This window comes from Mustela nigripes, chromosome 18 (genome assembly GCF_022355385.1).
Source record: "Mustela nigripes isolate SB6536 chromosome 18, MUSNIG.SB6536, whole genome shotgun sequence".
In the NCBI taxonomy this organism is placed as follows: Eukaryota; Metazoa; Chordata; class Mammalia; order Carnivora; family Mustelidae; genus Mustela; species Mustela nigripes.
Genome location: NC_081574.1, coordinates 29,050,357 through 29,078,083, shown reverse-complemented (window position 1 = coordinate 29,078,083; position 27,727 = coordinate 29,050,357). Strand labels below are relative to the sequence as shown.

Genomic DNA, 27,727 nt, shown 5'->3' with positions numbered 1-27,727 from the left:
GATTGTCACTTTGACATTACCGTTGGTCTGAAGAAGTCTCTTGCAGTCCCTACAAAATAACAACTGGGATCCAGGCAATCAGGCCCTAAGACATCCTCTCTGATACGTTATTGGGGGGTGAGGAGAAGGGGAAGAAGACATCGTATTGCTTGCTTGTGGCCCCTTGGACATGGAAGACGGTGGTGAGCAGAACCAACAGGCAGAAGGTGAGAGAAGAAAAGGCAGTTTGGCAAAAGCAAGAGACAGAGGAGATGGTCATGGGGTCCATCAGACATGTTCCTACATTAATACAACTATCACAGCGGCAAGGTGCTGGTCTAACAGACTGAAACGTTAGTCTGCTGAGCAACACTCCCACGCCTCCACAGAGTAGCATTTTTATTGCAGTATGTCTTTCATGGAAAATGAACAAAACTTTAAATAAATCACAATTACTTATTGCTTAGTATTTTGGATAATAAATTCTTTAGTTTATCAGTACCTCAGGGCCTTCAAATGTGCATTCTTCAAATAGTTTCAATTACATATACATTCTTTCTCCTGAACAATAAATTATTCTTAAAAAAAAAAAAAAAGGAAAAGGAAAAGATACATAATTTTAAAGCAAAGAAAAATGAAAAAAAAAACCCATATATTTTTGACATTTATCTTAAACTTATATGAAAACAACTCTATGTTAGATGCTTAAATATAAATAATAAAGGACATTATGTTATTTACAATGTTACACAGTCAGTCAAGAGAGTAAGAAATGGACATTAACTCATAAAGACAGTAAAATGATTTAGGAAAACATCCAAGTAACGTACGATGTGTATTTACAAAAGAATATATAATAGAACTCGTGAAATGTGGCCGTTTCCTTTTGCCTGCATTTCTCTGCAGTGTTTGACGGGTCTCTGCAGATAGAAATCTTTGTGGGTGGTGGAATGGAGCTAGTACTAAAAGATAAAACCAGGCCTTCCTGATTTTCATCCCTATGATCCATGCACCTTTTAACTCAGGCCAAAAAAAGGAATACTCATGAGCAAGTTACCCTGGATAGACTCCATCTCTATCAAGACAGTCACACTTAAACAAGGAAGATACGGTCTGTTGGTGTTTGGGACACATTCACATATACTCGGGCAGAGTGCCATTTGGTGGAAAGCCTGAGGCTGTCCAGGCACTCTTGCAAAAAATAAACAAAACAAGTCATACCAGGCAAGAAGGGCGAATAGGATGGAAAAGGAATCTTGAGTGAGAAAAGAAGTTTCGCCTGTACTGCACTACCCCTTGGTGGGATACGATTTCAGACCCAGGAAACACAGTTGCTGTCAAACTTCTGGGTGATTTCCACCCCTGAAAACCCCCGAAAGCTGGCCACAGGCTGAGAGCATGGGTCTACACCCCTTCTTGGGATTACCACCACACCACCTGAGTTTCTAGACAGGTATGGTTGAGAGCCATGTGGTGACTAAACATCACAGAGCGGTCCCTTGGAACACAAAGCTGGTGGTGGCAGCAGGTAGCCCTGAGGAGACAGCTGGCCTTTCTTACCAGGGGAAACTCTTCTTCTACAGAAGGAAAGGCTATCCCAGCAAATATGCCACCTCTCTGAGTGACCAGAATCAAGCTGGAAAGAAAACGTCCTCTTGTCCTAAATGTCCCTATATATTTGTGACCTGAAAAGGTATACAGAAATTTTCATAGTGAGGAAAATGTTGGTTCCTCTCAGCAGAAGATTTCATTTATTCCAGAAATTCTCCACAATGGGCCATTGGATGACTCCAATGCCCTAAGATTTTTGCAACAGAAATTTTAGACTTTCCATTAAAGGTAGAAATTTCTTTATTGACATAGTCTCTGAATAAGCCAAGGCCTTCAAAGGCAATATTAGCATAATTTAAAGGACCTCTTCGGGTGGACTGTCCTCTTCCCCCTGCCAGGAGCTTACTCATTTCTACAGAACGGGGAAATCGGAGCAACTCGGGCAGCCCGACAGAGCACAGAGAAAGTGGCATGTGAGTAACGAAGGACGGTTCAGGCCACCAGATACTCAGAGTAACTTCACGGACCTGCAGACCGACATCTCTGTGGGTTGTAGAAACATGAAAGGAGCTTAATGACATGACTCGTGTCCAACCCACATTTTCCCAAGACCTCCTTGCACGTCCCTTCTTCCCGAGAATTCGAACACAGACATTTGATGAAGATCTAATTCGATGAAGATCTAAATCCAGTTCACCTGCAAACGTTGCTCTCGGTGACTTCACGCCTGGTATTTGCAACCCCCTGCCAACCTTTTTCCCATTTGCCCCATGGACCCCAGGAGGCCACTGGGAATCTAAGTAAAGCTCTAGCCTGATTTGACAGATGTCGGGCAGGGTGTAAAATGGGGGCTGCGTTTTTTAAAAATCCCCTTATTTTCCTGAATTAGCATTTATTCCAAATGTTAACGCCTATAGGCCTTCCTTGGACTTACAATCAGAGAGAACAGGTGAAGCCCAGACCCATCTTCATACCTGTTTCGTGACAGTAAAGCAAAAGATAAGAAAGGGGGTGGGGAACGGATGATACAGGCTGCAGATGGAGAGGCCAGGACACAGGTGGGGGTCACTTCTGCAAGGAAAGGTGCAATTTCCCAACACCGTCCACATTCCCTGATGACTCATCACTTGTGGAAGGCTCTTGCCAATCACAAATCACATGCAAGTTGGCCATTCCTGACAAAAATGTTCATGCATAGTTATGACCTGATCGAGGCAACATTGAAAAAACAAGAGGAAAATCATGAGGAGAAAGGCGTGGGCAACACAACTATTTAAGACCACACCCAAGTCACACTGGTGCCTTCTAGACACACTCACTCCTTCTAAACACTCTACAACAGACCTATTTCTCTAGGATGTCTAGTCACCACCGCATACGGCAGGCGTATTTCACGGCAGAAGTATTTCACACAAAACGCTGAGTGTGCCATCATTTCATGGTCATTTTGTGCCGTAACACATCTGTTCATGAGCTGATAAGACACAACCAATGGCCAGCTCCCGAGTCAGCGAGAAACCCAAGTCAGGAACGATTGCACCTTTCTCCGCCACGGTTTGATTTTCAACTAGATGACCTGCTGTGTCATTCCCCCAGAAACTGAGGTGGAGTCCTCTGCTAAGGTAATGGGCTTACCCCAAAAAGCAGGCCAGAACCCATTTTCTATGCTAGTCCCCCAAACTGTTGCTCTTTGTCAAGAAAAATAAACCCAAATAAAGCAAATGGTAGCTCATTTTCGCGAGAGCGAGCTGTCTTCTGATTAAGAATATAGTTTTTTTAAAATCACAATATTACTTTCTTCCTAATATTTAACATTACTTAGTGCAGTTTCCTGCTGTAATTAATAGTAGCATGCTGTTGGATCTACTATTATCTCAGAGCCCAGTGAAGCGAACCTTTGGCTGGCAGAGGAGACACAACTCGTTTCATATACTGAAAGCAAAAGAAAACTTCATACAAAAGAGAAGAGTATTTCGATGGATGTGCCATTACAAGACGTACTGATCGGGCGCTACTAGAAGCAAACGGAGGGACAGTTGCAAGTCTTGCAAATCATACATCCCATCAACATCAGAATGCAATGCACGAGAAGCCAGCGAAAACTGAATATATGGGAGGTTTTGCTGAAATACTGTGGAAAAGCAATCACAGTAACTGTACAAAACTTGCTCTCAACATAACAGAACATAAAGGCACCATTGATATCTTTCTCGTTTTGAAATACTGTAAAAAATTGCTACATATGGCACATAACACATTTTTACATACATATATTTAATTTATAAAAGTTTTTTTTTCCTGTTTTCTATTTGCAGAACTGCTAAAATAAAATAAATTGTTTAATTTAAGGTGGAATACTTTATTATATAAAATAAAGTTTTACAGGTGAATCTATGTGTTTATTTCGGTTTTATACAGCGATAGGGTCTTGATTAGCGATTACACTAGACAGCCTGGCCTGCAATTCCTCCTGCGTCGAGAAGCGGGCTGCTGGGTTAGTCCTGCTGTCCGCCAGGCGGAAGGCAGGTGCTGCCTCAAGACTGGCTGCCAGGGGGTTCTGAATGCCCAGGAAGGGTGTATCCTCCCCTACTCTCTCATCTTCTGTTTCACTCTCTGAGTTAGTGCCCTCAGCGCTTGCGTTGCTGTCCATTTCCAACCTGTTGGTGATGTGGCCATTGGGCTTGGTTCTTTTGGCCCGCCGGCTACTGGTGAGTTTCTTAACAGGTTCTTGAGCTGGCTCGTACTCCTGGGTGGTTTCGTACTCCTCATCCTCCACTATCCTCAAGGGGCTAGGGGGCAGGCTGTTGCTCTCATGGGCGGGGTTGTGGTGGAAGGAGTTGAACTGCTGAGGGTGATGGTCATACTTCTCCCGCAGCCTTGGTGGTGTCACCAGAAGCAGAGGTCTCTCTTCTTCCACGAAGGGGCTGACTGCCATGACGGGCATGGATACTGTCGTGCTGGACGCAGGTGGAGACATTTCCGAAGGGGGCGATTTGGGGGAGCTTGGCGTGTGGAAATCTACAGGTGACATACGAGCCGGGGTGGTCATTGCTGACACATACCTGTGTGAGCACAGAATACCCCGCATGAGTGTGACATAAGAAAAGGCAGAGAGTAGGGAAGGTAAGGGGACAGAAGGCATGATATCATAGATTTAGAAAGCAAAGAATTTCTATGCATTATATACACTTCTGGATTTTTAACACTAAGGACATTCGGCACCCTTGGAATCTAGAATTATGTAGCCAAGAGTTTCCTCACGGGAGTACATGCAAAGATCAGCTAGATTGCCTAACTCATCCAAGCTCTGGGGATTTGCAAGTTCATCGTGATTTTAAATAAAAGCATCAGAGTCAGGACAAGAGGGCACTGGGTCCTGGAAACCTTTCAGTGTACAAGGACCAAGGCACAGGGATTTGGAAGGGAAAGAAGTATTACTTAAATACTATACCTTCCTAAAGGCCAAGGGGTCTTAGAGAATGAAGCCCAAATGGGGAATGGAGGAAGATCTAAGATGAGTTGCTGATAGCTGGGTCTGCGTGCATTTGGATCTGTGTGCCTTGTTTCTCCTTAGCTCAGCTATAAGGTTATGTCTTATGAAAAAAAAAGAGCATAGTAACTTAGATTTATTCCTGGTAACAGTGTAACACATTTGAGTGCTTTCAGTTTTTCCATGAAATGCTACTACTTTTAACATTCTATTTGCAACTCTCCATCCCAGTGACCAAGACATTTAGAAACAAGTCAGAGAGAACCTTATGTTGGCGCCCTAGGCACTTCCAAGCTCCAGTCTACCTCTCGTCAAAAACCCATGGCTTCATCAGTCTTTGGCTTAGCTTTTGTGACTGCTCAGGGTTGGCTGTACCATGTTACCTCACGTCACGTTATATCCAGTAGTGCTCCGTAAATCTCATTGTCAAGACATCGAATGCATTTTTTTTTTTAAAAACCATGTCATGATTTCTTTCTCCAGAACAAGAAGGCCTGAGTTAGCACTGAAGAAGATGTGGCTTACTCAGAGTCACATTTCTCAACTTTGATAAAAATGTTGCCAATGCATAGCACCAAAACACTCTTTTCTTCACGTTGGCATTCACAGAGTCTAATTTGACAAGACCTGTGATGACACAGGACACCGTTATTCGAACTCTAGCTAACAGGAACAGAAATCCTATTAACTTTCCTGCTCTTCTGCCATGATTCAGAGTCATACGGATGTGAGGTCTAGCTGTGTCTAAAACAGGAAGGTGTTTAGAGATGGAAATACTTGGGGCTCGAGGCTCCAACTTCTGTTCTGGGGATACTTAAATTAAGCTCTCTGAGAAGTGCTAATCCAGATTCAGCCAATACATAAAGGTGATTCATCTTTTCTCTCCAAGCTCTCAAGGTTCAGGTGGATTCTGCGGTCCTAGATAGTATTTGTGGTGTGCACGGAAGCCTACCACAGCAGGAAAACGTCAGCCTTTCGAGAGAAATACCACATGGAGTGATGAAGACAGAATTGATCCCTCGCCTCTTTCTCCGGTCCCAAAAAAGACTGGATTAAGATAGAGTTTCTTAATACATAAAGATACAATTATATGAATTTAAGACTGAGGTTTTTAAACCAGTTTGGGACCATGCCTACATTTTCACAGATGAATGACAGAGCAACCTCTCATTCCAAAAAGCTCTGAAATCCCATTTTGGGGTAAAGACCCTCGAAGAAGAGATCAGCAAGCTCTCCAGGACCTGCTGGCCCAGAACCAGTCATCCTTCATTACTTCCTTACTTCAAGGACTTCCCAGCCAGTCCATGAGTGGCACGGGTCCATTAGCATTATCCCTACCCACGTGACTAGGTATGGAATGGACATCACGTAAACCTTTCAGCAAGTGGCCAAGGATTACACTGAGATCATCATACAGTAAACAAACAGGCAGTATCCCTCTGGATTTGAAAACAAACAAGTAACAACTTACTGATCCTGCTGGTTGGCAAATGCTGGTTGGCTGTAACTCTCTCCCAATTTAAGTGAAAATGAATAAAGAGAATCTATGAATTCAGTATTCCTATGAAGCGTCTCTTACTTTCCTTCCCTCTGTTTTTGATTTTACCTTGTCTATAACCCTTGCGCCGCCACCCCCCCACCCCCCCGCAACCCAGTGCGGTATCCCCAGAAGAAAGCCAGAACATTCTGGAATAGAGCAAAATCTGCTTTGAAACCCCCCTGCGAAGACTGCGTCGGCAGCATACAAAAGATTTACTCGTCCCTTCTTTTTGAATTTTGTAAAAGGGATATTATATGGTGGAATGCAAGCAGTTCCCCATGAGAGTCAGCAATGGCACAGCCCTTGATCTGATTTAACAGAGGCTGGAAGGTAAGAAAAACTTAGCACCCAAGTTCACGAGACCAGCTAGACCGGAATTCGGATAACTCGGCAAATTCGAATTATAGAAGGGTCCTTCTTGAACACTGGTGCCATCTCTCTAAAGTTACAACGGAGAAAACAGAGGCTCAGAGTGGGTGTGAGCCTCAGGTCAGAGCTGCCACCTCTGGGTTAGCTGCCCCGGACACGTCAAATCAGTCCTGCTCCTTAAGAATCTGTCGCCTGTCAGGGACAATGCACGCAGCTCAGAAGAAATGAGTTCAGTCAAACAAAAAGATGAGTTCATCAACTAGGGAACTGGAAGGGGCAACTGCCGCCCCTTAGTCTCGTTGGAGCAGAGTTCTGTAGGTGAGACCACAGGTGCTCATGGGGATTCTGCTACTGGGGTGCTCTCTCCTCTGTGGTAGTTTTCCCCTCCGGTTTTACCTTTCACTATGAGGAGAGTCTCGGTAGGAGTCAGGGGTTTCTCTAGCATGCCTGAGGAAGCTGTTACATTCGCGAGGGCCTCCCAAGCCATTAAGTCGTCCTCGTGGGCCCCCGGTTGGGCTGGTGTGTCTGCTGTTTTCTACTGACGACATCATGATTACAGAGTGACTTTCCGAAAGGATGCTTTCAGTGTGCCCATTGCTCCAGCTGGAGGGGAAACGGGAGAGGCAAAGAGAGATACATATGTATTTTTTAAGGATCTGCAAAAGTGGAAATGAAAGGAAGTGACCTGGTAACTATTCCACTTCGGTCTATCAGTATTTGATGACAACGTTACTCATCTCAGAATAGAATTAGTCTTACTTGCTCTAGAGAGGATCTTGATTTTGTTTGGCTTTGTAAGGATAGAGTTTATTTACTTGTTCATCCATTCAACACATATTTACCAAATGTCAGTGTGTACTAAGTGTTCTTACAATCTCTCTGTTCTCGAGTGGCTTAGGTTAAGGAGACACTTGGCCCATGAGCTACACTGGGCAGCCCCGTGTTGCCCTTGGTAGCATGCTCTCACACGGGAATCCCCGATGTTAAGTTCAGCTGTCGGACATTTCCAAGGGCAGCCCAGTCACAGGAAGGGGTGAACTTCTAATTACTATAGAGCATCTAGGACAGACATTTTCTATTGTAGCAATTCAATGAGTAGTCAGGCATGAATAAAGACAATCTCTAAAATGGGGAACAACAATCCTGTGAGTAGGTATTATTTTTACTTTCAGCACTGAAAAAATGGGAGGCTGCAATTTAAACAGCAATTAAATGGCAGAGTCACTTGATGTCCGAAGTCCGTTTTTGTCCCAAATTATACATTTTGCTATACGTCCTTGCCTCCTATGTGTCTCCTGTTCCTTTCTGAGGCAGTGAGAGCAAAAGGCAAGGTCTAGAAGTTCTCTCGTGGAGTAGTGCCCTGCAATGGTTTTCATTCTCATACCTGTGGCTTGGAGTCTGGGTAACGGTGGTGGAGTGGTGAGCTGTTGAGGTGTAGTGACTGGTGGAAAACGATGTCTCCGCTTCTCGCTCAACAATATGCTCACTAGAGATGACATTTTTAGATACGTATTGCTGGATAAACAAAGAGACACAACTTGAAGATTCCTATTAATCAGGAACATCATCATCATCACACACAAAACCTGCTCTTCGACATATACTTCATGATACATTCTATTTCGCCAATGGTCAGATGGCAAATCCCCTCCTGGCTATATGGCCTTTCAATTCAGTAAATGAAATTAATGAAGCATCCTTTGGAGGCACACATCGTGTGGGTTCTGCGATCTTAACTGCATCCTATCAGAAACAGACCTAGGTCTTTTATCTTATTTCCAACCAATAATGCAGGTGGAATTCAAGATAAATCTCTGCCCCATGTTCGTTTTTGTCATAGTTGTTGTGGGTGAAGAAGATTAACAGACGGCTGAAGGAAACAAAAGCATAGAGATCCCAAATTTCAAGTCAGGAGAGGATATATTTTTTTTAATTAAAAATTTTTTTTTTTTACAATCTCTGTAGTTTTAATCTACTTTTCTTTTTCAGTTTCCAAGGGCCCATGCTGCCCTGATGATAGCACTGAAATTTTCAATTGTTGTCCATGGTAAGGCTAACGAGGCCACTGAGAGAACTGAAGGACTTAGAGAAGCTGTTAAGGTCACACATCCTGACAAAGCACACAATATACAGAAGGCCTATATGTAGCGCAAGTAGACTCTACTTATTTTCATCACCAAATCGCACAAGCTACTGAAGGCACAAGCCTTCAATCAGTGAAAGAGATACATTTCGAAGTTGTGTTTGAAATGCTGTTCGTTTTACACCAGACTGAATTGAGAAACGGAAACAGGCATGGAAAGGAGTACTCTCGGGTGAAGTGGGCACTTTATAAGCAAGGGGCCGTGGGCTGTAAAAGAACCTGATGTATTTATGGAAACCCCAAAAATATAGAACTTGAATTTTGCTTCAAACTCTTGTTGGTTCTCTTAGTGGAAAGGCTAGCCCATGTAGCTCTTTCTGGGACGTGCGGTTCACTTGCTTTAAGGAAAAGTTGGGGAGGTCATGATTCATGAGCTCTTTCTAGACTGTGGACTGTCTCCCTCTTGGTCCTTGAAAGACAATGGAAGCTTGGTGAGTCTAATGAAAATAATACTTAACAATTATCGACCACACACTGCATGTCACTGGGCTAAGTGTTTTATATGGATTGCCTTGTTCAATGCTCATAGGACTTTTTGGAGTAGGTGTTATTTTTTAGGCCTGCTGTCCTAATGAAGAAATGGGGTTTAGACAGATTAAATAAAGCCCAAAGTAACACAGCCTGCGAGATAATTGGAATGCGAACAGCCATTCTGCTTCCTATATATTATAACAGACATAGTGACAGATTGTAGGTGTGTCTGCATGGACTGAATGCATTTATCAACTGTGCAGAACATTCTAATGAACACTGGTAAGGGGAGGGAAGCAGCCCAAGGAACTAATGTATCAGCATGTTATTCCTCTCTGGAAGGTCCTTGCTACAAGGCTGGCTGCCAGCTGACTAACCAGCAACTCTGAACTTGGGTCTAAGATACATTTGCTCCACAAATATATATATTTTTTATAGGATACAAAAAAAAGTAATGCAATGTAACCTTCAAGCTTTGCCTATAAAAAGCCAAACACCTGGGGGAAATGCAGAGAGCAGGAAAAATTACAGTGGAATAGGAAGAATGATAACTTTAAAAGCCAGGGAAGCTGAGTCCAGCTCCGGCCCTCATCTGTAAAAAAGGGGAGGTTTGAAAGATCACATCCAAAGACTCTCCAGAATGTCATATTCTATGACCTAGTTATATTTAAAAGCCAAGTGCTTGGTAAATTTTAAACAGAATATTTGAGTCATTAAAGATACATTTAATCTGGAGAGTTTGACTTCAGGTAGAAAGAGTCAGGGAACAAGAAAGCATTATGTTCTCCCACTTTTGCTACTGAGAAGGGAGTTCGATAAGTCACTTGGCCCTTGCATGCCCTAACTGCTTCCTTTGTAAATCAGAATCAGTAAATCATCAGGTCCTGGGAGATGCCTCTAATAAAAGTCACTCTGAAGCCCTGAGCTCGGTTATCAGTACTTGGTTGTCAGACCCTGGAGGAGCCTTCATTTTCAAATCATGAAAAAAAAAAAATTCCTTCTGGTTCTTGGATCATTAATTTCATTATTCTTCTCTGTGTTTTTCTTCTCTTTCTTCCAGTTAGGCCCTCCCTGTATTATTATTATTCCAACCCCTTAATGAACACTTTATGAGAGGAAATGTGCTGGTCTTACAGTAACCAAATCCACTTTAAAAAATGTTCCCATTATTTTGTCCTGGTGAAACCCTGGATTCCTGGAAGCCATGGTGATTAATGACAGTAGCTAAGAGCCTAAGAGCTTTAGAAAATAAACGTCAAGGTGCCTGAACGGAGGAGAGATGCTGAGCTTTTCCACTGGCCAGACTCAACATACATTCACCAGCTGGACGTTCTCAGGGGGCGGGTTGGGGTGGTGAGGCCCGTTTGCTATGTTCACCATGTTGTTGCGTTCAGACCGCAGACTCTGCCGAAGACGGTCATGTAGCTTTTTCCGTTGTTTCCTGGATATGAAAAAGGGAAGATTTATTTTTTTTCTATCATTTACATTTCTTGGTACAGTCCATTCTTGATTCTACCAACACGGAAGCCAGGTAGGAGATTGAAGGAGGATATGCCACTCCGTCTTGGAATCTGCCTATGGACAGAGATGGAGTCATACAGTCTTAGTGAATACGTTTAAGGAGCCGGGGTGGGGATTCTTACAGAAATCTAACTGGACTGCTGAGAGATAGGGGGGAAAAAAAAGAAGACAAGATAAATCAAGTTGACATTTGGCTTAAACGCCAACTTTCGCGATCAATCCATCTTTGTCCGAGTCTTACAGATGGCCATTTGTCTTAGGTACCAATTTTTGCCCTGCGATTGATAAGGCTGATTTCGTTCATAATTTTGTCTGTGTGTCTCTTAAGGAGATGAGGTTAATTTTGAATCTGTACCTTCTACGGTGGGTGTGCATGAATGGCATTGTACATGAATGAGAGCAGCTAGGTCATAATTTGCCCGTAGATTTAGCACAGTTATAACATGATCTTACCCTAGTATCACTTTTTTTGGTAGAACTAGGTAATGGATATTCAAATACTGAGATTGAATCTAATAAGACTCAGAAGGTAGATTCCAGGAAGGCTTATCTCTATCGCTTATGCAATCCTGGCAACCCATGAAATCAGGGGTATTAAGAAAATGCCATCCGTCCCCTTAATTTTAGGGTCTAAAAACATATTGTCTTTGTTCCTCAAGCAACATTCAGATCATGATAATATCCGCCCCCCACGACTGGTCAGAGTTTATGTGATGAGGCAACAAAATGAAACAAAACTGTTAACATTATTTCCTATTTGAAGCAGAAGTTCTATGTAAGAGAGAAAAGTGAAGGGAATTTGGGTCACACGGTAATTGTGTTTGTATTATGTTTGTGTTATGGACCCAGCTTAAGGGACCAGACACACTGAACACAAATCTGCTTTAATGTTTTCTTTTCTTTCAAACCAAGATTTGCTTGATTCTCCTCCCATGAGATTCCTTTTGTACATCCCGCACTTTGAGAGCATTTGAACTGGTAAGCTCATTAGAGGGAACAGGCAAATCATCGCAGTAATGTTTTAAAAACCTTCACTGCCACCATTGCCAAGTGTTTCCTTTAGCTCCTAAGTCTGAGTGCAGAGTGGGACACGATTTCAGCGGTGACATGACAGGCACACCTTGGGTGCCTACCATTGTCCTCTCGGGATGTGGTGGGCCCACCTTGTCCACAGATACCTGCCCCACAAGCCCATCCCTCCAACACTTTCCCTGGTCACAGGTCATAGCCAATGACCACGGGTCTTCTGAACCCTTTCACAGAAATAGGCAAAGCTTTCTAGTTACAGAAAAAGTCCTCAAAAGAGCTTACTTAGAGGAAAAAATGGGGAGAAATGCCCCCCTGCCTCCCCACTCCTGCTTTTCAAGACTAGGCTATTGCAAATGCTCTCTGCAGAGCCCTGGGCTGGCTAAGCCGTCTTCTCTGTGCTAAGGAGAGAGAGGCACGGAGGAGGAAGGTTTACTTGGTTTTGCAGTAGGCCACCACACACATGATGCCGACCACAAGCAGGGCGATGCAGATGCCGGTGATGGTCAGCACTCTCTTCTGGTAGAGTTCCTCCGCTTCTGGAAAGGGATGAGAGCAGACGTCACCAAAGCCCCCTTACACTCGCCAGGACTTAACAACTGAATAGTTGGCATGCGGCATGGCACTGTCCATGTTCATAAGAAAGTAAATATGTGACAATTCATCACTTTTGCAGACATACTTAAGGTACAGCATACTCTGCGTTATACTCTGAGCTTAAACAGCTAAGGCAGCTGGGGCCATTTGCAATAAAAAATTACACTATTAAATTACTTTACTTAAAAGCTACAAATATATATATATATATATGCATTAAACTAGCAAATCATAAACATTAATTAGAAAATAATTATTTAGTTAAAACTGTAGTTTTTAATTAAAAAAAACCAAAACTCTTGCAAAGGCAACAGGAATCAAAGCCAATAAAAGGAGCTGGGATTGGAACCACGGGGGCAGTCCTCACCCTCGACTCTCCCCTGTTCCCCCCTCCCAAATCCCTTTTGATTTCCCAGCCAGTTTATATTCCGGTGGTCTTTACAAGGAGCCATTTCTAACTTAAGAAATAAAGTCAAAAACATTTGCAAACATGAGCTTGACTTGTAGTTAGCAACAATACCGAGGCGGGATCCCTACGATTTAAAGGTAACATGTGAACACGTTATAAGCGCCACGGTGGGGAGAGCAGGGCACTGTATCAGAGAAAATCCAATATGGTGGGTAGGATAGTCCAGGGCCAAGATGGAGATTTGTCCTTTGAAGGACAATTATTATCAATTCACCGACTGTACTTAGAAACCTAATTGATGTGTGTAAAGAAACCACTAGCACACGGGCTATGTGACTTGGATTAGATTGTACAGCCCTATAGTGAGGGCTTGGCATGTCAGCTCAAGGAGGTCACACGAGGTGATGCTTAGAACTTTGGGTTCTTAAATGCAACCGGTCTTTTATTCATGGAAGTCTTTCTATTTGCAAATCCGTTTTGGGGAGGGATCCCTTGATTATACTTTGGTAGGTCAGGATCTTCTCGAGATTGGCAGATTTAATGGCGAACCTGATCTCTTAGGAACTGAGCCTCCAGCCAGTCTAATTACATTTATTGGAGGACATTCACAAGTTCACTGACAAAGAGAACTCAGACTGGTACGTCACAAACATTGTAAGCTGAACTTGCCAAATTGATTAATAAGCTGGTCAAAACCTGGGGGGTATTCTACAAATTGAGGTCTCTTATCTGGACATCAACATGGGGCCTTAGGGAACATTTTCAATTTTCTTTACTGAAAGAGGGCGAGTCGCAGGAAGTTTTCTTGAAATGAAAAAGTGCATTTTAATTTCTGTGATACAGTAGACCTTATCATTAAACAAAACATTTCCTACAAGCCAAGCCCATGGTAATCAAATTCCAGTTAACAGGTCAGGAACATTGTCAAATCAAATTAATATAGCACTGATTATTAACAGGAGAAGGAGAATAGAAGTCAGTGGGTAAAAGACTAGAATGCTGCAGAAATTATACAAAAACAAACTAAAAGGGTGGGAAGTGGGAGGGGGAAAAAAACAAACCCAGAGGACAGACAGACTGACAGAATGACGGAGAGAGGGAGGAAGGCAGGTGGGAGGGAAAACAAGATTCAAAGTGAAGGAGCCGTCTGAAGTCCCTGGCACAGCATGCCTGATACTAAGGGAGGAAAAATAAACAAACAAAAGAAAAGCAGAGGGAGGAAATGCTGGGTGGGAAGAGAGGGTGGGTGCGAAGTCGGAAGGGTGACCCCATACAGCATAACGCCTACCCTAGGCTGGCCGTCACGTGGAAGCCACAATTAGGAAGCAAAGCAGCTGGTGCATTGCAGTGAGACAATGACCCAGGAGACATAGAGTGGGGTCACATATTTTTGTGCCGAGAAAGTCAGCTGAGGATGTGGAATGTGAATGCTTCTGTGTTAATTGCTGTGTCTGCCGCCTCCCCTCCCCCAGAGCCCCAGGACAGGGAATCACATTTGACAAGGTGGTAATCTGTGAGCGGGTGCCCCAGGGGTCTCCTCGGAGACCTGGCCTGTGGATCGGTTTTTAGCGATAATCTAAGAAGGAGAGACGGTGCCCCCCCCCCCCAGCCCCCACCACCCCCAGTCCCTTCTTGAGGGGTCCGGGGGTTGCAGGGCTCCTCTGGGTGTGACCGGTTGGTTCGGAAACAGCCACGTTCAAGTATCATTGCCACGAAAATGAAACCCCTGCTTTACCGTGCCCTCTTTCACTCACTCTCTTGGCTTCTTTTGAAAGGGTGAGGGCTTGGTAGCTCTGGCATCTTAACACCCCATCTTTAGAAAAATCCGGGAAGTTACTTCGGACAACTACAAAAATGGGATGTATCTAAGGACTGAAGGGGGAAAGGGCTTCCTAGGTACTCCCTGGGGATTCCGTTCGCAAGATTGTTGGTGGTTGCTAATCATAAAAGAATAGATGGACCTCAGGTTGTCAGCAAATGTGGCATGCTGACTCACTGCTCTGCCCAGGTTATGTGGGAAGACACACGTTTTTCCAGTGAAATTGGTCACGGAAATAAAAAGGCAAGCTCAGTGAAGGCCAAAGGGTATAAAGCCGAAGTGCTAAAATGAACCAATGAAAGACAAGGCCCTTAGAATACAGATGTAGGATTAAGATTCTGTATTCACAACAGCATTTACTGAATACATTCTATGTTTCTCATCTTCGTTTATATTTCACTTTCCAGTGATGTACTAGATCAGGGGATCCCCCCACCACATCACGAATGTGTTAAAACTACTTGGTGAACAATCATATAAACAATGGGTTCTTTTCACCCCCATTCCCCTTATTTTTTTTTTTCCCTAGTGTGACAGGGTCAGTAGGGCAAGAGCAAATTAGAGGCAGTGCTGAAAAAAAGAATCTGTCAGTCCAGTTGGCAGATCTGCCGTAATGAATGGAAATGCTTCCGAGTCTTTACTCTATGGTTTGGCTGGATGCATTGAAGTCAATCAGATCAAACATGTTTTCCAGTCTGATCTAGCCAGGCTAAGAGACAGAAGCCTTGTCTTTCTCAGTGTTAATTGACCTTTAAGGTCTGATTTTCCTTAAGGGGAATGTTCTGGCTTAGTACACTGGCTGTCGTGGGACTATGAAGTCTCTGGACTGTGCGCCTTTAAGAGGTACGCCGGTGCCAGCACCATGTATCTTTCCTAACCCTTCAGATCACGCTGAGGAAGAAGTCCTATATCTGAACTACCCATTGCCCTACCTCATTGTCTGGGAATAGAAATATTAAATTCTAGTTAGACCCTAAAGTGATTAAAATGGGAGAGATGCTATTAAGGAAAAGAAGGAGGTGATGGTAGATTTTATTCCTCCCTGCAGGAAAGGCAGGTAAGCCTTTTTAGTAGTGGGACAATTTTTATCCTGAGGGAGGTGATCTTAGCAGATCCCTCTCGTCAAGTAGATAACCTGCCACCTGAGTGGCGTTGGTGGGAACTCTCGTGCTTCTCACTCTTGCGAGATGTTCTCCGATGTGCAAAGGATCACTCACATGTAAGCGGGGGCTTTCTCAACAAATGAATTGTTTCTCTTCAAAGTTTTTTTGGGAGGGGATGGGCAATTGGTTGAGTTTCTATCCCTGTCACAGAAAGAACTTACAACAGCCTTATTTTACAGAAATTATGGAACGTAGATTAGGTATGGACTGTGATGCTCTCATCCAAAGAGAGTAGCAGCTATGCTGCAGGGCACCCTCATTGCATGACGTCATGACACCAGCTGCTAATCAGAACATCGCTTTGTTGACATTCCAGCACTGCAGGAGGTGGTCAGGGAGCCTCTGGGATGACAGAATGGCTTCCCTCTACTCCCAAGACTGGCCCTGTCTCCCAATTATTTAGGACAAAGGCCTTCAAAGGGACTATGCCCCAGATTCATAGGCTCCTAAGAGATACTATTTAATGTTTACAGTGTGAACATTTCTCTTTGATTACTGGTCTAGATAATCTAAGCGACTCAAGGTTAATTCCATTAGCACTAGAATTTCCACCTAAAATAGCACTGGGTGTATTTTTTTTTTCTGTTTTCTATTTCCTTGCTCCTAAGATAATGAAGTTGACTAGAGGAGGGCCTGGATCTCCCCAGAAAATCAGAGTCTGTGGATACAATATCATGTTGCAGTATAAGGGCTTTCTATGTTACTGTATCAAGTGGGTGATTTTTTACAGTGTATGTCATGTTCTCATCTGCCTAAGATGTGGTGTGTTTGTAAGCTGATGCATTTAGAGCTTCTTTTGTTCTCTCAGGCCTGGTTTGGTTCCTCCCATAGCCTTACGTACCTCTCCGACTTACCCCCCCATCCCCTGCCCCCCCAACCCACCCGCCCGCTCTGAAATAACAGCCTGGTCAGATCCAATCAGAGGGTCAAGGAACGTGGCTATATGTGACTTTGCAGCAGGTGATGTGATTTTTAAACTCTAAGTGAAGTGTGGGAATCTAGAAACTGCTGCACTCAGTGACATTTCGGTAAACTAATCATAGATTGGAAGCAGAGAAATCATTGTTATAGCTGTATGATCCCTTCTGAAGGAAAAGGAAATTAGTTAGGAACTGGAAGGTAAGAATAGGAGGGGAAAAGATTTCAGCTCATAGGTTCTAAATTCTGCAGGCTAAAAGGAATGATGATTGGTTCATACCCATAAATTCAATCCCAAGATGCTCTGCCAATGCAGAAAGTTGACAAAAAAAAGAAAGAAAGGGAAAAAAGTTTCAGAAAAGAGCAATACACTGCACTCCAAAACACATTACACATGACTATTAACGGCTCTCTGGGCGTGCACATTGAACAGGACAAATGGTGGGTGGTTAAGGAAGCAGTGCTCAGGTACGCCTCCGTGAGTCCACATAGGGAACTTCTCTTTTTAAAGAGGTGTGCAAATACCAGCACACCCTGTCTTTATTAACCCTTAAAAGACCTTACTGAGGGAGAAGTTGTACAGCTGAACTATCCTCTATGGTACTTAATCCTCTGGGAACAGAAATACAGTATTTCTAATGAAAAATTTAAAAAGGCATTCGGTATTATTTCATTCCTCTCTTGAAAAGGCAGAAGCAAAGTGCCAGGGAGGTGATTTTGTTATTTAATCCAAAGGCACACGGTGGCAGAGCCAGGAGTAGAAGCCAAGAGTATTGGAATTTGGTCTGAAATTTTTATTGTGTTGGATTCACAGTTTTCCAAGTTTGGACAGTCACGCTCTACACATTTCTTGTTGTTTGGTTATAAAAAACAAAAGCAAAAAAACAAACAAAAAAAACCCCCCATCTCCTTTTTTGCTCCTAACCATTCACTTTCTCCACCATTTACATAATGTTTCATTCACAGAAAGCAACAAACGCTTCTGCCCAAAAAGCCAGAGAGGGAATTGGGATTGGGGCACAGATCTGGCTTCCAGATTTTCCCAGTAACTCCTCTGTGGCATTGGACAACCCTCAATGCCTCATTTTCCCAAAGAGTTAAAAAAAAAAAAAAAAAAAAAAAAAAAGAGGAGTCTGCAGGAAGGATCCAATTCTTGAGGTCCTTAGTTAATGTCAATGTAGGACTCCCTCAAATAACAACCAATTCGGTGGGCACTCCACAGTGCCGAGCTCCGCCGCCCCGATGAGGGCACATGGCGCAGAGGTGTTGCAGGGCTGCCCCGGAGGGGGCTCAAAGGCGCAAGCTCACAGCCCACAGTCCTGGCAGATGTGTCCCTGGAGGCTCTCGGATGTCAGGACTAGCAGAACCTACAGCCTCCAGTGAAGAAATGGGGAACATGAGACAATTAAAAATAAACCCCTAAAACCTCCAGAAATGATAATTTCCATTCTTGAAGGAAAAAATTGTGAATGAGTTTCATCAGGTGGAACCCGTTAGGATTCCTTGCTTGCCCGCATGTGGTGGAGAGGCATGTGGAAAGGAAGGGCGGAATGAAAATGGAGATTCAGGGTCTCAATCCCTGACTGCAGAGATACCACGGTGGTCCAAAAAATAGGACACGGCACCTCTTGAGTTGGAAAACATGCAGTTGAGGGGGTAGTTCTTGTACAGAAACATCAGTTTGGGCATGGACAAATCACTTCAAGTACAGAGCAGAAAATCCAAGGGTGCTGGCTTGTCCCGGTTCTAGATCCTGCCTCTGCCATTGATCTGTGCAGTGACTTTGGACCAATTAACTTCTCACTGACAAAATCTTAGGATCCTCACACGTGTCACAGGGAGACACGGTGGAATAAAGGAGCCATGAAATATGGCGGCCAACAGCGAAAGGGTTAAGAGCTCAGAAAACCGACCTATCTGGAGATCTACCTTGGGCCACTTAATTGCATGGAAGTTTATTTTTAACTAATTAATGGCCAGGAAAACTCTGAAAGCTTCTGGGGTATACCCAAGAATTTAGACTTTGAAAACTTTCCACCTCTTAAGGAAATGAAGCTTCCAGATTAAAAAAGAAATCAAAGAGTACATCAAGTAACAATAATGCAGAATAGTTCAGTCTGCCCTGGGTCAAGGGTATTCAGGCAAATAACCTAAACTTTTCATAAATTAAAAGCCAGAGGATTTAGGATTAAATCGGTTGCACAAGGTTCACAGTAAAATCACAATTTATTCCAATCCAAATAAGCTTCACTTGTTTCTGTGCGACACTCATTTTGACAAAGTGGCGGCCTCCCGACCCTCTGCTCCCTTTATATAAACTTTGGGGACATCAAGTACAAGAATTCATTTTCCAAGGAAGTGATAATAAATTTCCTTACACATTTCCTTGAAGATGTGACTCAGTTTTTCTCCCTAGAATCCCTTCCATCTTATGCCTTTTCCTCCTACCGGTCAGTAATAATTTAAGGGTTAAAATCAAGAGAGATCGACAGAAACTTTTTCCAGAGAATCATTATTCCATGCCTACATGAACACTGCTAATGATCTATATTAGTTGCGTAGAAAGCTTGGTTAAGTCTTCAATAAAATTAGTAGCATGCCCATGCATACATATTACTGCATTTACAGTTTTATAGGTAAGTCTGTGAGCCTAACTATAATTTCATTTCATGGGAAGTCATTCGTATCAGGCAGCTCCAATTTCAAATAATTCAAAGGGAAATTGGTACTTAAAATTGGAATCTCTTCTGGCCACAAGCCCTAACAAGGAAACAAGCAGAGGAAACATGCATCAGTCATTCTCAATGTGGAGCAGATACTGCTCTAATTTATTCTTGCTATTGGTGGCTACATTCCTTTCATGGTGAGTCAAGAAAAGCGGGATACACAAATAATTTTACTTTTTGAAAAGGTTATTACTTTCTATCTGTTCTATTTAATGTAATGTTGTCTTAGGCTCGTTATGTATCATACGCTTCCTATTGCACTTCTGTCTAGCCACTACATTTTTCAAATTAAATTAATAATTCAAAACCACAAAGGTTACTGTAAACAATTGTTTCCTTTTCTACATGTGATTTCCTGCTGTGCAGTAAGCAATCTAAAAAATTAATTTAAATCTAAGAGTCTGCAGAAACTAAGAAATATGGACTCACTAATCCTTTGCTTTAGGAATTTATAATTGTTTGAAGAGAACTGATTAACCCGTAGGCTAATTTTAATTCTCAATTGCATCAGAGAAAAGAACAGTAAGACACCTTTTTCTAAACCAAAATTTATCTGTGTGTGCATTTTGTGGTTTCTGTTAAAATATGATGACATTCAGGATTGTACTCTTTAATATCTTGGGCCTCCTTATACAAATAATATCAAAGACATAGGTAGAGTCCTGACTCGCTGCAGCCCTGAGACTTCTTAAGGAGGGCTGTTAAGGCCAGTGCTAAATGGGACCAATTTACTATCTGACTTTGAGTTTTTGACTTACCTTTACAAATGTAGGTACATTTCCCCCCACATATACAAATCCGTATTGCCACTGAACCTTTTGAAATGTAATAGGAGACTCTCTTCGCTCCCAAGTTTCCCCGTGCACATGAGCACACTCTCCGACACAAACGCAATAAAGTCTCACTAACACTCAGCTGGGCTTTGTGACAGTTTGTCATGGATTGTGCCTTTCTTTATTCTACTGTCAGCAAGATACACATGTTGGATAAGTAAATGAATAGCTTCAGAGCATCTAGAAATCAACACAAGTCATTTATGCACTAGGAACCTCTGATTCAAAATTACGTTCAAGGATATCTGTTTGGTTTACTCATTCCAACAATACGCTTGAAAGTTCTAAAATTGTAGTCTTTAAGAATATTCTGTAATTTGGGCTATTTGATAACTACTTCCTATTATATTTTAGTTATGCATACTTGCCCCATACTACCTCTACTAAAGCTGTGAATGCTTTTTTATTCTGTCCAATAAGTCTATAAATCTGTTATGAACTGTCGGTACTCCCCCCCAACATACCCCACAGTGATGAACACAGTCCTTTAAAGAAGGAATTCTGTGTCAAGATAGGTCAAATTTGAAGCTGACTAACCTTGACAACATTTTCTTACAAAGTATTCCAAATATGTTTTATTTCGAGGCAAATGGCTGCCTTCAAGAAAGCCCTATAAAATATATATTTGTTCTTTCCTTTCGTACTTTAAACCCGTTTTTACAAATCGATAAATGCCCACAGGATACTCTGGCCAGAAAAACGGCATCAAATCCTAATAATGTAAGTTATGCATTAATAAGCATTTTAAAAAGTGTACCTTTTTTAGAATGCCATACTTCGATTGGAAAATGTAGTTTGGTAAAGTGGAAAAAAATGTTTCTCTCCGCAGCTTTTCTTTTAAAATTTATATATGTGTTTCAGACATTCTGAACACAATTAAGTTTTTAATCGTTACCACTGTGGTGACATTTTTTATTCATCATGCACATGACATTGCTACTTGAACAGAGTTCTTAAAGCAGCACAATTTATTTTCCTGCCTTCTCTATAGGGATTTGCATTGCATTGCGTTGAGAACTTAAGGCATTGGGGTTAGGAAATTAACTTTGGGCAAGACAGTTTTGGAAAGCAATTTCTGAAAGGTGTTTCTTGAATTTCTAGCTCTGGGTTGGCATCGATGCCTGGCCATTTACATCTTCTGTTCAGAAATGTGCTTCCTATCAATCTTTGTTACCTCTGAGTAAATAGGAACGCTGCCTTCCTGGATAATCTTCCAGCAGTGCGATCGAAAGCTTACTGAAGAATTTATTTAAGGAATCACACTCTGGATAGTGGCTATTTGGAAATATCTTAGGAAAAATTGATCTAAAATAGAAGTTGAAAACATTTTCTCTGGTTACTACTGTCAGACCTAAACTGCATCATTATTTGGGGAAATAGCTTCATTTTTTAAAAAATGCTTTTCTCTAGATAGGGGCCTAACACAGCCTCCAGGGCACAATAGAACTCTACATAACACCAAAAATTTAAGTGTAATACAAACGTTCGGAATTTTCACAAAATTCTAAAATACGATGCTGTTGTTACTTACACAGGCACGTAATCTGCTAAATCTGTGGTACTTGAATACAAACTGATTTCTAAAAGGAATTGCTCTACTATAATGAGTAAAATTCTATTACTTCTGTTTTTACTTTGCATCTTACCTACCTTTAAGAAGATTAATCTATAGCTATGGGGAGAAAAATCCTGTCCACTAAATGTGTATTATTTAAAGACTTGTGGATAAAGGGAAGACTGTGTTTGAAAATTCAGCAAATGCCAATTTACTAATTTTTCCAAACAGAAAGGTGCCTAGGACATAGCCTTCGAATGCTGCCTATGTAAATACACAGAAAGCACCACTTCTCTAAATAAACGATTGAATATTATGGATGTGATCTCCCCATTCGTATAGGAAATTAATTTTTCCATGAAATTTATTCTTCCATGAGTGTTAACAGGAGGAGCAGAATCTTATTCTTTGCATGCATGCAAGTAAAGGGAAATCTGATTCTTTTAAGGTCCCCCAATGACTTGCTCATATCAGTGTTTCTTGTGTTACATGACTTTATACCGATAAGCCATGTGAAATATTTTTCAGGTTCAGCAACTGACAATCCAAATCAGGGGTTGATAAATCCAGCCCACTGCCTCCTTTTGTAAATGAAGTTTTATTTTATTTTATTAAGTTCAATTTAGCCACTATATAGTACATAGTTAGTTTCTGATGCCATGTTCAACGATTCATTAGTTGTGTAAATAAAGTTTTAATAGTGCACAGCTATGCTCATCAGTTCACACGCTGTCTCCAGGGGCTTTTGTGCTGAGCTGGCAGAATTAGTGGTTTGTGTGGGTGATGTTATCACCTGCAAAACCTGAAGTCTTCACTATCTGATCTTTCACAGGAAAAAAGAATTGTCGATCTCTGATCTCAAAGGATAACTACATGGACTCCACCTTAAATATAATCCTTCCAAAAGCTCCAGAAAGAAAAGCAATAGCCCAGTTCACAACAGCAGGACAAATTACATAATTTAGTTATCCATGCAAATTACATACATGTGAATTGGGTCATTTAGGAATGTTCAAAAGCTCATGAAGCCACTGAGACCCATCAAAAATGTCCCAGTTCTGCATTTAAAAATATCTATCTAGAGGTAAAGTACTATATTTCAAAGTCAATAATATTTTTACAAAACCTGTTTGTTCCTAAAATTATCACTGACACTAGCATAAAGGAATGCTAACATAAATGATTGTTTAAACTAGTCCTGAATCACCTGTTTCCTAAGCAACATAAGGAGAAGCCAGGCTATCTCATTTGCTGTGCCATGTTTATTTGTAATTTTCCTACTCAGTGCCTTTTTTAATACCTAAATGCAAACTGTTAATGAAGAGAAACATCTGAACTCTTTTTAGTATGTTTATTTGTTATAAATAACACATTCTGAGCCAAAGTTAACTTACCATCATTTCAAGTGCATACTGATTACAGCTTAGCAGCATCCTTTTCAGGACATTGCCGTTTTTTATAAAGAAGATGGACTGTTTAGCGGAATGATTTTATTTTACCAATAAAAGTGAGACTTTTAAATGCCTTTATTGTGATTGCACTGTGGGATAATGACTATCGTCTTGGATCACATTATTCAGTTTCAATTTCAGAAGCATCCGGAGCCTCACACACCTATTAGTATCTCAGAGCCAACTAGTGACGAACAGAGGAAGTAATACAATCGCTTGTGTTAATGTTCTCATGCGACAGGCAGAGGCAAGTCAAGGTTAGACCTGGTAAAACGCATCTAGTTCTAGGTGAGATCTGAGGGGAGATGCAGCAACAAGAAAGCGGCACCGACTGATCATGCTCCTACTCAGGCAGAGACAGAAAGGGAGTGGACGTACTGTAGAAGCTGGCCATTACGTAGTTTTGGCAGCGATCACCAGTAAACTCATTTGGGCACCTGAGAGAAGAAACAAAAAACAATGGTAGAAAAAACAGAGAAAAAGAGAAGAGGTGAATACACGCTAGAAAGAAGCTCCTTCAGTGTCATTTGACTGAACTTGGTGAGTTCACCCTCAGGAACTGAGTCTTTGTCCTAACCATGGTTTCCAGACTCTGGCATTTCCTCCAAAGGACTCAAGACTGGGACAAACTGCGGTCCTCGGGTCTGTAGGGCGAAAAGATGGCAGCATCTTAAGGGTCAGTTTTCTTTCAAAGGGACTCACCTACTATGAACTCGGAGGTTTTCTTTGAGTCCGTTTTCCATCTGAGGGCTTTGGTCAAAGGTGTTGGAAGGAAACTTTTTTTTTTTTTTTTTTTTTTTTTTTTTGCCTGCCTGTCATGGTTGCCAGCCTTGCTGGCCATGTTGGTTGTCATTTACCTCGATGGTCTTTGGAGTCCACGCTGGGAGAGAGTGAAACGAGCTCGTGCTGAAGGAGTTTACGCCCCGAGTGCTTAAACCATTGTTAGGACAAAAGGAATCAGTTACCACTGAACTGTAAAACCACCAAGTGGTAGTAATTGTTGCTGTAGTTTGGGGGAGAGAGCAAATTTCAGATTATTTTAACATACTTTCTTGGTTTTGGACTTTCATGGGCACATTCTCAGTACATCTTGCTCCAGTGAATCCAGGTTGGCACCTAGAGGGCAAAAATGTGATAAGCAACAGAACGCTACAGACACTGAATTGTCAGACTGGCAATTTTCCTCCTAGGGAATATGGAGATTCCTACAGTGACCTGGTGACTGAACAACATAAAGGAAAGGAAAAGAACACATTTTCAAAAACCGTGTTTCATGACAACTCTGGGGCACATATTTAGGTTGTGGTTTGCTTCGGTCTTCCTAAGGACAGCTGACTGAAATTGAACTTGAGGGAGGCTGAAAAGTCGAGCAGGGCCGGCAAGGCCTGGGCCACTAAGTCACCTTCCTTTTTTGCATTTCCTTATTTGCCACTGGGCACGGACTCCTACACCTTGTTAAAACGCTGGTTTTGGTAAGGACTTCCACGGTTCCATCCATGCTCTTTTATTATTTAAATGATCCTGAGCGTTTCTGTCTCTTTACACTCAGTTCTGTACAGTCATGCCTACTTTTATGTTCGTTCAATCATCCCCCTACAATAGAAGTCAAGCGCTTACATACTCTCGTGATTACGGACAAGAACAACTATATTCCCTGCTTTCTTAAAGGTACTACAAATTAGGTCTCATTTTTAATACCCCATAACAGAAAGAGGTAGATCATTGATTAGCAGACATTTCTCTTCACCCATGGATCCAAAATCAAGGGCAAATCCATTTTTAAAATTTAGATGGTTACTCTTCTCCAGTCGTACTGTAGAGGTCACTTTGTATCTAAGGTGAAACTGTCTTTCCATGGTGTAAAAATTTTCATTTTACTCAACATTCCTTCACCCACATCGTTTATAAGGTGGTGATGTGGGGATGTGCCTAACTTTGGAAGTCCTTTCTAGGTGTTCTTTTTGTTGCTGTTATACCAGTAACTAAAGCATTTCATACTGGAGTCACTGTACCCAATAACATGCTCTAGTAAACAGGACCATCAAAAAGGTCCTAGCAAGCGAACTCATAGATGCCTGACACCTGTAGCTGTGATTACTATTAATAGTTGAGCTATACCATAACCACCATGCAAAGCACCTAATAAAATGTAGCTGTGACCTCACACCCCTTGTGATTTACACATGACCCTGTCTTCTCCAGAGTAAATAAGAATAAACACTATTTTTTTGGCATCAAAGAAATGTGAATAAACTATTCATTATTACAAGTATAAGGGTGATATTTTTCATTCCCCTTAAAACTACATTCAATGCCAAAAAAAAATTACCAAGTGATTTGGTATATCTAACTTCCCCTATTTCAAGAAGAATGGCCTATAAGATAAAATACAAGCACTTCTTGAGTCTTAGTCCCATGAGTTCTTGTGCAAACATAAAGTGTCATTATGATTATTAGTGTATTATCAATAAACTTAACGACAAACATCTTGTATTGAAATAGCTCTTTTCAACCCTTGAAAACATTTTTATATTATTAAACTGGTTATTTTTGGTTAGAATATGTTTGCAGCAGTGAATAGAGGAACATCTACCTAGAGAAATCCAGAAATAAGATCGTAGTGTGTGAGGCCGGGCCATTTTTTATACAGATGGCATTAGACATGCTTCAGTAAGAATTTCTTCACAGATATATGAGAAAAATACATGGAAACCTGTTTCCCATAGAACTTATTTCACATAATGACTTCTGAAATATACAGGGTTTTGTTTGTGTATTTGTTTCTAAACCAGGGCTACAAATCCACCTGGGCATACCCTACAGTAAGGAGGTAATCCAGAATTAAGGATATATTCCGTAATGACCATTTCATCTTACCTGTTTGCATTCTTGATAAAAATTAGAATTCTCATGATGATCACACAATAATCCACTCGTTCCATACAATGAACATGGTAGAAGACATGTGAACACTGTGTGTGTGGCAGGCGATGTGGGGAAGAACCATTGAGTGAGGTAAGAAGTGCACTGATTCAAGGATCATGAAATTAACATAGCTGAAGAATGGTAAGTCCCTTAAGGAATGCATTTATTAGAAAATTGTCATTTATGCATCTTGGATGCCAGTTTTGAGGTGAGAAGGCACAGAACAACTAGGTGAAGCAGATCAAAAAATCTTACCCAGACAATTTTCTCATTAGTCTGAACTTCTAAAATGACGTTTCTTAGGAAACTGGCATTATGGCATGGTGGTTTATCTCCATCATAAGATGACATAGACTCTTTGGTATAGTTACACCAGACCTGCTGAAGGTTTGCCAATCTTTTTTGGACTCTTTTTTGATCCCAGTCGTATCTGAACCGAAACGATCCTTATGCAAATGTTTGCCTTCACTCCAATAAATTTTTTTAGGGTAAAGCCTTATTATTATTCAAAGTGTGGTTCATGGACCAATATTGTCAGCATCTCCTGGCATCTTATTAATACAAATGCAGAATCTTGGGCCCCCTGTTCATAACTACTGAATAAGAATATGCATTTTAATAAGATTCCTAAGAGATCTGTATGTACCTTCAAGTTCAAGGTGTCAGGGACCCTGACCTTGGAAGATGGAGACGGGGTTCCTTCTATCCTGTCACCACAGTTAACTATCTTGCTGCTTGGTCGCGGGCAATCCCTTTGACTTCATCAGGCCTCAGTGTTCCTCAGTGATAAGATGAAGGGACTTAACTGATTTATCAAAGGCTCCTTTCACCACCAAGGTTCCAGGAATCAATGCTCATCCTAACACGCTGACGGCCTTTCTTCGGAATGTGCTACGCGTGGGAGAGGACTCCAGGACTTTTAAAAAACAATTTTGATAGGATGGATTTTTAAGACCTTCATGAAGGGAAAATGAATTGCAAATACCCATTCCTAAAGCAATTCCAATGTCCAGCAACAGTCATTATGGAACTTTAAAAAAAATTTTTTTTCATTGTTCCTAAATTCATGGTTTATGCACCACACCCAGTGCTTCTTGGGGGCATCTGGAGTTGTTGCCAAATCAAAATGATAGAAGCATAGACTGAGTTTCTTTGTAAGCAACCTGCGGTCTGCAGCCACGTGTAAGAGAAAGCAGATGGAAATGGAAGCTCGTCTGATCTCTAAGCTCTGATTAACTTCT

At 41.7% G+C, this 27,727-nt stretch overlaps 1 protein-coding gene across 11 annotated transcripts in view; it reads right to left on the bottom strand.

Moving 5' to 3' along the window:
• Positions 1-361: 361 nt before the first annotated feature.
• The window catches only part of NRG1 (neuregulin 1), a 226,083-nt gene continuing 198,717 nt past the window's right edge, over positions 362-27,727 (bottom strand). For 2 of the 11 annotated variants that reach the window (XM_059384425.1, XM_059384423.1), the window contains 8 exons: positions 23,940-23,998; positions 17,277-17,300; positions 12,527-12,629; positions 10,858-10,984; positions 8,314-8,444; positions 7,326-7,532; positions 4,982-5,123; positions 4,508-4,592 (listed from right to left, as the gene is read on the bottom strand). In XM_059384425.1, the coding sequence (XP_059240408.1) occupies positions 5,003-5,123; positions 7,326-7,532; positions 8,314-8,444; positions 10,858-10,984; positions 12,527-12,629; positions 17,277-17,300; positions 23,940-23,998 (772 nt within the window). In that variant the 3' untranslated portion in view covers positions 4,508-4,592; positions 4,982-5,002. Of the gene's footprint in view, positions 4,593-4,981; positions 5,124-7,325; positions 7,533-8,313; positions 8,445-10,857; positions 10,985-12,526; positions 12,630-17,276; positions 17,301-23,939; positions 23,999-24,609; positions 24,678-27,727 lie in introns of all 11 variants that reach the window. The other 9 variants (XM_059384420.1, XM_059384416.1, XM_059384426.1 and 6 more) reach the window with 5 other exon arrangements.